The following is a 10,326-nucleotide window of genomic DNA, read 5'->3' as shown; positions in this document are numbered from 1 at the left end:
ATTATAAATGAATCAATTAACAGTGATGGAAGCAAAATCTGATTTCAGTGTTATACGTACGTTTTTGTGTAAACTTTAATTCATTTTTAAGACTCTTAATAACAGTAGTGTTTTGTGAAATAAGTCAATTTTTTGTCAATTTATCTATGATGTGTCTATATTTGTTGTGACGAATATTGTTCATACAATATTTAAGTTTGCATATTGTTGATATAAGTTTATGTTAGTATCTTTATAGCAAATTTAGACTGATTAACATTTATAACATCAAAGAAAGCGAATCTTATGTTCATGTAGGTATTATTGATCTGCATTATTTAACATTGAATTTTTTTATGTTTATGTAACCAGTTAGATTAAATCTATAACGAACCATTGATCTTAATTTGTACAAATTTGAATAGTATCTTACTAATATTTTGACGACTAAAATAATTTAAAGATATATTCAGCTCAATTTTGCTCCAATACGATATTTCAAAAATATTGATATGTGCTAAACGGCCTTTTCTAAATTGTAAAACTTTTTTAAGTAATCAACAGAGGAAGACATGTCATGTTTGAATCGCTACAATTGTATTAAAAAACTGGCATGAAGCATAGTGGTTATTAAAGGCGGGAGAGTTTTTTTAACAAAAGCACACAGAGAATAAAAAGTCTCATTTGTAGTTTACACACTATTACTTATTGAAAATATTTCAATAAAAGGTACATTTTGTCTTTTTTTTTACTGGCATTCTGAAAAAGTTATTAAATACAAAAAATTATGAACCTGAAAATCATTCCCTTCGTTTACTGGAAAAAATGGTGTTTTATCACGTTATTATGTTGTTGCTTTTTGATCGACATTTAAATGACTTTCATCAATGTCATTAATATTGCTAGTATAAAAAACTATTTATACAAAAAAATAACCAGTCGGGCTTGTTTCCTGAGGCACCTGTTGGAGGACTGTTTACTAGTTTGATGTTCATACATGTGTTTATAATGGAAAATTTCCCTGTTTGGGCCTTGTGTGTTGGAATGGTAACGTTATCGCAACAGATGCTAACTATGGTGATGTTAGTCATGGCTGTAATAATTTTAGAGGAATAAATTAAGAGTTAGATATCAGAAGAAAACAATTGGGGTCAATCCACAGAGTTCTACTTGTCAACAAGACTCATACAGGATTAACACATTTAGTGGAGTATTGTCAGTATAATTTAAAAAAAATCAATAAACATTGATAGGAGAGAAATCTGATTTCAGTGATATAAGGAGACGTTTAACGTAATCGTTTTGATGAAAACTGCTTTCAATTCATTTCTTTAGACTCTTAATAACAGTAGTGTTTTGTGAAATAAGTCGAAAAAATTGTCAATTTATCTATGATGTGTCTATATATGTTGTGACGAATATTATTCATACAATGTTTTAGTTTGCATAATATTATTTTTTTAGTTTATGTTAGTATCTTAATAGCAAACAAAGACTGATTGAAATTTATTGCAGCAAAAAAAAAGCGAACCTTATGTTCATGTATTTATTGTTGTAATGTCTTTTTAAGCAATTGAAGTTTCTATCATTGTTGAAACAATTAATATACACTAGTTAAATTAAATCTTTGACAAAACATGAATGTATAGTATAATTATAAAAAAGAAATTCGTAACAAAAGGACCAACATAGGGAATGGACTTTAATATGTTAAGTTAGTGCATTCACTTGTTAAAAAAATTAAGATCAATAAGAATGATCTAGATTATATTTCTGCAATAGAATTATTTTATTCAAAATGAACATAGTATACTTTATAGTCTAAGATAAACTTCTATTCTGTTCTGCTCCTTAAAAGTAAAAACATTTCTTAAACAACTTTCAAAGGATTTCAATGTGTGTACACAAAAATGCATTTGCGTGTGCAAAATTGTAAATATTTGATTGAAGCTAATAAATAACAAACAACACATATAATTGTTTTCATGATGAGTATCATCTGACAACCTTAACAAGTCTAGGTAATTAGAGAATTACCATATCAGTAATTAACATTGTGGTACTGTATGGGTTATCGTCTTACTTTGTTATAAATCAGAACTAGAACATTGACCTATCGGACTGTGTGTCATGCATGCATACGCTTAAAACAAAGAGATCTCAAAATTTTGCAATTATCTTCACCTTTCTTTTGAATATGTATTATTTCTGGTGATACAAATTCAAACTTTATGTGCACATCATGAAAGTAAAAATTAAAAATGTTGTTTTTTATAAGTATGTAAAATTTAAACACGATATCAAACAATGTTTGTAAAAAAGGAAACATCGATACTTACATTTGTTAAGAGTAACATGACATATCTATCATTAAAATCTATTAAACCAGGTCTGGCAACGTCAGCTTTTATGCTTTGTTATTATTGCTCTCGGGAAATCACCCTTTTCGATTTTCATACAGTATACAGCTACATATCGAAGTAGCTAATTCGCTCAATTATAATCTTTTTGGCTGTACTCTCCATATATCTCTTATTTACCTATGTAACCAAATTATTATATTTTTTTACTTCCATTCACAATGACCGTCACTAAATCCTGTCCAATCAATAACTTGAAGGTACATTATCTGGTTTGTTACTTTAAACATTGCGTTAGTCCGCTTATGGCCCAGAGAAAAATCCTTATAAACTTTTGAAGTTTCACATATGACTTAGTAACTCGGCACCACCAATCATTTTACTTTGTCCATGCCTAATAACTCATCCACCGAACCAGAGCTGATCCATTACTAAGGGTGTAGTCTTATTGTACCTCCAGTACCTTGGCCCCCAATTATGCCCATACCATTCCAGTCCAGTACTTGCCAATTTTGCAGTACCATTACCAGCCATACTAGATTTTGCTCATACCAAATCCAGTTATTTTTTGGGGTGAAAATTTGTTCAGTCCCTTTACTTTTATATTTTTCATAAAATTTGAATAAAAAAATTTATTCCCACAGTGTCAAAAAAAATTAATTGAAATATTTTTCAGCAAAAAAATTTTAAAATCAAAATTTTTATTTTAAAAATTAAATAACTTTTTTACAATTTTATATTTAAAAACTTTTTTTTAACTTATTTTTTACAAAGATTTAACAAAAAATTTTTTTTAAATTTTAAAAGGGGTTTTTTTTATTTTTTTATTTTTTTTAGTAAAAAATCAAAAAAATAAAAATCCAATAATTTTTTCATTTAAAAAAAACAGTCTTTTGTTGTTTTTACCCCCCTTTCACCCCTCTATTCAATTTAATCCCAAAAAGTAAACAACTTTTATGGTCCCAAACCAATTTTCTTGAAATGGGATTTTTTTGAATGAAGCCAAAAAATTTTAGTGATTATTTTGCTCTTTTACTGGTAAATACAAAGTAACAAAAGATTTTAAATAAGGATATTTTAGGTGAAAGAGTTATTGAGTCTGTTTATCTCAATTTAATTTTAATTAAAGTCTTTGGTGTTTTTATGATGAATACCATGTTAACATTTGAAGGAATATTGCAGAAAATTATCTATAGATTTGATAACTTACTTTTCACAAACATATAATGATGTAATTTACAGGTTTATTTATTGAGAAAAATTGATGCTATTTTTATCAAACCAAAAGTACTGCCTAGTTATGCAGTAGCAGTACTACTTTTTAAGACAGTAAATGCAGTACCAGTACCAGTAGTAGCAAACTTTTGTAAGAGTAATTCCAGTATCAGTACCAGTACTTGCAAAATCGCTGCAGTACCAGTACCAGTACCAGCAATGCAGCTCTGCACACGACTATGTGATTTGTATGCAGAACTTAGTAACTCGTGCTTAACGACTAAATAGTTTTGTACGCACGACACCGTATCGTTTGCGCACCTTGTTTACTATATCATTCACACTCCTATGTAACTAAGTGTAACATAGTATCTTGTGCGCACGACTTAATAATATTTCTTTATAGATCATACAGAAATCTTTTTTATAAGGTTTCCGGATATTAGATTCCCCTTATATTATGCCCGAGTAAGTAGCTAATGCGCAGGACCAAGTAACTAGTGTGCTCGACATCGAAGCTGGTGCGCACGATTTAATATTTTCGTGCACAGGAATAAATTACTTGTGCCTACGACATAGTATCTCCTGCGCACGAGATAAATAAAAAAAAACACATATATGTGACACCGTATGTTAAGTATAGCGTACGCTATCATGTTGTATTAATTGATATATATCTAATTGTTACCCGTTTTATCATTGTAGTATAACGGCACCCATTGTCACATTTAATGTCTTTATCAGATTGTCTCGTTAAATGTGAGCAAACTTATCATTTATTTAATGCGAGAGCCCACTCAGTAACAATCCTTATAATCAAACAAAGTAATGATTTAGATAATTTAGATAAATGTTATAAAAAATTATATATTTACATTTTCTATTTGAAAGAAGGGCCGAGAAGAGTGCTGCTTTACTTATAAAAAAAATATCATTACATTACTTAATCATATTAACAAATTACATGTTATTCATTAATTTCAAAGTTATATGTTTGGGATTATTGAAATTCAAGTAAATCTCAATGAACTTTAAAATTTTTAGCAAATAATCAGAGTTAGGTAAATCGAATTCAGAGATAGTAACATAGTTATGGATACTATAAATCAACAACAACATTCAAACAGTGTTAACGCATGCGTAAAAGTCTTTTTTTGCAAAAGGATAACTGATTTCAAGTATAAGTTGTAATTAAATATAAACATCACATTTCCAGACATGTGAACGTATTCTCTCTATTTGCACCGTCTATGCATGATCGAATGATGAGTTGACAGTATAAAAATAAATACAAATGCAATATGAATATTTTTTGTATTTCAAAAGTATAAAAGGGAAACATCAACTCTTAACGCGTTTCACACTTTTCAGTTAGCTGGAATTCATCGGTGTCCAAGCTATCGGTTTTAAAAGGGTTGTCAAAATATTGAAAGATATTAAGGATTAATGAAAGAATATCTGTACGAACATAAAGTCAATTCTTTCTGATAAAGGACACATATAATGTATTTTTCTTTATATACGTACATATATAGTGAAAGTTGCTACCTTCATATGAGTTAATTTGTCATCAGAATATGTTATATGCAATAGATGTTTGTTTCTTTCCATCACTATAAACGATAAATAGAGAATATTGAATGTTAGTTAAAAAATAATGAACAATGTCAATAACGAAGGGCGGCCCCCAACACAGCCCAGCCACACAGTTCCAATATATATCTATTATGTTATCCCATGATTAATTTTTTATGTTTTAGAAAACGAAATGTTTCTATTTTACCGACACAAAATATTTAAGCTATTGCTGTGACGTCTGTTAAACTTTCCCTGATCCTAAGTGCTATAGAATAGTAATCAAGTAATCAAAGGTTTTTCGTATGGGCCTCTTAACAAATAAGTCGGCAAATTTCCCTTTCGACAAACAAAATTGTTTTAATAAGGGTTTGAGATTCATAGCGTGCGTGTATTCAAACATTACGTATAACATCGCATTTAAAATGACTTTCGCTGCGTTTTTAGTTATCTTTGGAATGTATAGCTCTCAAGTCTTGGAGGCTAAAGAACCTGTATGTTCTAAATTTTCATATGAAGAACAGCTTTTAGAGAAAATGATAAGGACTGAAATTAAGGTAGAAACCATGGTGAATGAAATTAAGAAAACTGAGGAAAATGTCATCAGTACATTAGGCGACATTAAACAAAAAGTTACGGACATGTTTGCAGACATTAAGGGGAACATAACAGACGAAATGTTAAAGAGATGTGACGAGATAGAAAGGAGAGAAGTAAAATATAAACATCAAATCTACATGGTTAGAAAATGATTTATGTACACTGAAATATTACTGATGCATTGCGAAAGATGAATTATATCTTTAGCATTATCATATCTGATTGTTGATTAAGTCTGAATCAATATTATTTAATAGTTCGTAATGCTTTATGAAAACCAAATTCAGAAAAATCGGCAAATAAATATGATAAATGCGTGGAACATTTAATATTCAAAGATTCATAAAGCTTTAAAAAGAAGACATTTCATACACCGGTTACAATGCTGACATATCTAACTTAAATTTCTATGTTGATGATTGGTAGAGTATGGAATAACTTTTATTGCTGTAAAAATATTTTCAGTTTGCTTAACCCGTCTCGTTACAAAACGCATCGTAAAATAACATTATTATAATCATACATCAATTATAAATGAATTAAGGGAAAGTGAAAGAGAAAACCTTAAATAAAAATGACAACAGTAAAAAGGGTAAATTTTCACTTTTAGATTTTCATAAAATTATTGGACAATTAATAGCCTCGTGCTTAACATTTTGCTAGTACAAGCATGAACATTTATAAAATTTATAAAAGGACATCTAATAATTAATATTTAGTGCGTCAAAGAACACTGCTGTATTGTTGAACTACGTTTGCGATATTTATGTCTGTGTGTATACTTCTGATCAATACAAACCATGAATTACAGTGAATATTAATGTTAAATGAATTACAGTAACATGTATGTTGAATATACCAAAATAACAATGTTTCAATGAAGGAAAACGGTGACTCATCACATCGGTTCTTCTTAAAAGGGGACATATTCCCTGACTTTTTATTACATTTATTCTATATTGAATTTCGTTATGAAATGGCTTTTTTTGTCAACCAATAGAACTTTGAAAAATTTCAACTGAAATTTGATTATAGAATGTGAGCGAGGAAAGCCACAATATTTATAAGATTGCAAGTTGTTTTTCTTCCCTTAAGGTATTAGGACCCTAATGGGCACTATCAGGAACTAAAAAATTGACATCATAAGTCAGATGTATACCTTAAAGTACACCTGTATGCAAGATTTAAACAAAGTTTACCGTACGGAAATCAAGTTATGGCCACTTTTCTGAACTCAAGCTAGGATGTTATGAGGGCCCTTTCTTAGAAAGTAGGAACCTTTAAATAATCTGCAATAACATTCTAATGAAAAATGTTTTCCCATTAATTTTTGGTAACAAACAAATAGTACCATTCAAATAACAATCCAAATAAGCAAAATTATGGTTTCAACTTAAAATTTATGAAATCTATATAAAAATGTTACCCTACCCCACCCATTTTTACCACGTGTCTGACCATTTTTCTACTTAGGGAGCCTAATTTAAAAAATCTTAAAATTTACCCAAATGAGTGCCTGTTTTCAAAGTTTCCCTAAATTTTTAAAAAAGTATATTGGTTGAACTTGTAAAATATGAAATACTTTTACCGTCTAGTTTTGATTATATTACACTTTGAAAATATCAGGTACCATATTTATTACTATATTTAGCATAATTTAGCCAATAAATACCTATATAAATTAAAAAATCAAAATTAAACATTTTTTTCTTTCCAAATGGGACATGAGAGATACATAAATAATGTTAAAAGAAAAAAAAGAAAGAAAAAAAAGTTGACCCTTCTGGGGATTGAACCCATGGCCCTCATTTTCAATGTAGTTAACAGTAGTTCTAGCCTATTTGAATACTCTTCAAAGCGGAGGTAATGCATTAGGGTGCTAATACCTTAAGTTTTATTTCAGAAGTTTCACTACCGGCTATGTAAAACTTAGTTCCGAATCAAGTTCCGTGTTATCAGCAACACTTTCTGCATACAGTTCACATGTACACATAATAACACATATAAAACTTATTGAACTTTGATTACCGTTAGCAAGTGTACTTTGATATTATTTTTACAGGATCATTCAAGAAATTATTTGAGCAGACAAGAACAAATCTCACGAGTGACCTGGAAGCAAAAAGCGAAGAACTTACTCAACTTCAAGGTATTGTTTCTCATTCTACATCCACGGAATTATAATTTTCTAAACTGTGTTTCATAAAATATTATTTAATTATATGATATTCAAATGATTGTTTTAAAGTTATTCATGTACTATAATACGTCAATGGTCAGTTTGAAATATTAAGAATTTAACTAACCTTTTGCGTTAACTATAATCTAGTACTGCCATCATTTTTAAACTTATTTAATTACATGTATATATACTAATTTTGAATAAAATTCATCACCTTTATTTTTGTAAACATTTTCTATTAAAGCTTTACAATATCATGTTTTACATATATGAATATATCCATAAATTATTTCCAAACGCTTATATTACAAATGGAATGCCAAATTAAATTCAGGAAGTCTGGCTATACTTTAAATTTAACCATCGATTATTAATACGCATTAAAATTCTTATGTATATATTAAATTACCCAATATACAAACAAGAAATAAATCATAAAGAAACCATTTTAAGATACACATACTTACTTAACTTGTTTCTATATCAGGAAATCTTGAACGACCTCCGATAGCTTTCCATGCACATCACGTGGCAAACTTGATTCTTGATAAAACAGACGAGATTGTTATATTTACGAAAAGTGTGATTAACGAGGGAACAGGTTACGACAATTCTACTGGGATATTTACAGTACCTGTTGGAGGACTGTACCAGTTTTCTGTGCATATATGTGTTTGTAAAGGAAAGTATGCTTACATTGGCCTAGTGTTAGAAGGTAAAGTTATTGCAGCTGATATGAACCATGATAAGGATCAATACACATGTAGTGCTTTTGGAGCAATAGTGAGAGTAAAATCAGGAGAAAAAGTTTGGGTCAAATCAACATGGTCAAGTTCTAACCGCCAACTAGATCAAGACTCATATAGGATGAACACATTTAGTGGAATACTTGTCAATAACTGAAGGAAAATAAATCATTCAACTTTTGTATATGACATTTTATATCTGATTTGTTTACAAATATTCACACAATAATAATCGATTATCGAAGACTATTGTTATAACCAATCTTAAAAAGAATATCATCTGATGAATGTTATGCATTATTATATGATGGATACTCATAAATATCAATATTATTAACTTAATCCTTACTTTAAAACACTGTGCCTCAGCTGATAATTTACTGCAAAAGTTTGCTATGGTATATTTTTAACCTGAATATATAATATCCTATGTTTGTAATGAACTTTGGGAGGTAAAAAGGTGGCGTATGTGTGTCTGTTTGTTATTGCAATGACAGATAAGTCTTAATAAAAACTTAAAGATAATCATAAAATTTTCACAGCAACGATAAAATTTACGTAACAAATTTATAATGGAGTACATGTAAAATTACTTTGAAAGTATCGTTTGGCAATTTATATTCTTTTGATTATGTACAAAATAATTGGGTTGCCTTGGTAACGATATACCGGATGATTTTGACAAACGGTTAAAGCTATCGTAATGCCCTCTATCCAGCGCCTGCCCCAAAACCATGTCGGATTAAAGACGATATTGATCTTGATTTCGAGGCTGGTTTCGATATGCCGTGATCCAGAGTTTAGGCACTAGCTTCCAAAGTAGAAGATCCATAGTTCGAGGCTTTTGTTTGTGCCTTGTGGAGGCTGTAAAAAGGCGCCCCGTACATTCAATCAGGAATGTTATATTTCCGATTCTAACGATCGTTCTGCAAGCATTATTGTTTTGTTTGTGGTTCTTTTAGTCTTTACTTTTTGATTATTATTATGATTAAAATTTTCATTCATGTTCTTTCAGACTACAGTGTAATTATTTGTATATCATATTACGTGAATGTTTCTTCGTCATAATAAATGATATCGATCTAAAATCGACAAATATTGTTTTACCTATAACATATTTAACTTCTAAAGATACAAAATACAAATGTAGAATCACTTTACGGACGACCATTTAAAATTCAAACTTCTTTAAGCACACTTAACAGGCTGAAAGAAGTTTCAAACAAAAGTTTTAAATCTTCAGAATGTAATTAAAATAGGCGAAAGCAAAAAATATGGATATAGCAATATTTATAACCGCCATATGAACACATCTGCGGTTGTTTCAAAACTGTACCAGTTTATGTTGAATTATGCTTCAGGCGGTGCTAGGGGCGTGGAAGGTAGTTTGCACTTGACAGTACCGTCCATGAACAGACTCAATCAAACCGAGCCTGCAACATTTTCAATTTTACTGTGTTGGGCTTTCTTTAGGATTCTTATTTTCTCTATTTTATTATAAATTTTCTATAAGTTTTATCCATCTTTCTATCTATTTCTATTGTATTGGATATTCCTTATTAGATACTTCTATATCTATTGATAGCAACGTCTTTAATCGAAGTTTAAAGAGAAAATTAATCGTTTCTAATAAGGACGTTGTTATATCAACAGTTTGTGTTAAGTAAAA

The 10,326-nt window shown here is 29.5% G+C and overlaps 1 protein-coding gene across 1 annotated transcript; it reads left to right on the top strand.

Moving 5' to 3' along the window:
- The first annotated feature begins 5,695 nt into the window (after nt 1-5,695).
- LOC132737901 (complement C1q and tumor necrosis factor-related protein 9-like) lies at nt 5,696-9,043 on the top strand. Its single transcript, XM_060725274.1, has 3 exons — nt 5,696-5,842; nt 7,764-7,878; nt 8,399-9,043. Exons 1-3 carry the CDS (start codon nt 5,696-5,698, stop codon nt 8,812-8,814), a joined length of 678 nt encoding a protein of 225 aa, XP_060581257.1. The 3' UTR covers nt 8,815-9,043.
- Nucleotides 9,044-10,326: the final 1,283 nt, after the last annotated feature.

The sequence above is a fragment of the Ruditapes philippinarum genome, unplaced genomic scaffold (assembly GCF_026571515.1).
Source record: "Ruditapes philippinarum isolate M1 unplaced genomic scaffold, ASM2657151v2 ctg16664_1_1_1_1, whole genome shotgun sequence".
Classification (NCBI taxonomy): Eukaryota; Metazoa; Mollusca; class Bivalvia; order Venerida; family Veneridae; genus Ruditapes; species Ruditapes philippinarum.
The sequence above is the reverse complement of the archived record's forward strand: the minus strand, read 5'-3'. Positions and strand labels throughout refer to the sequence as shown.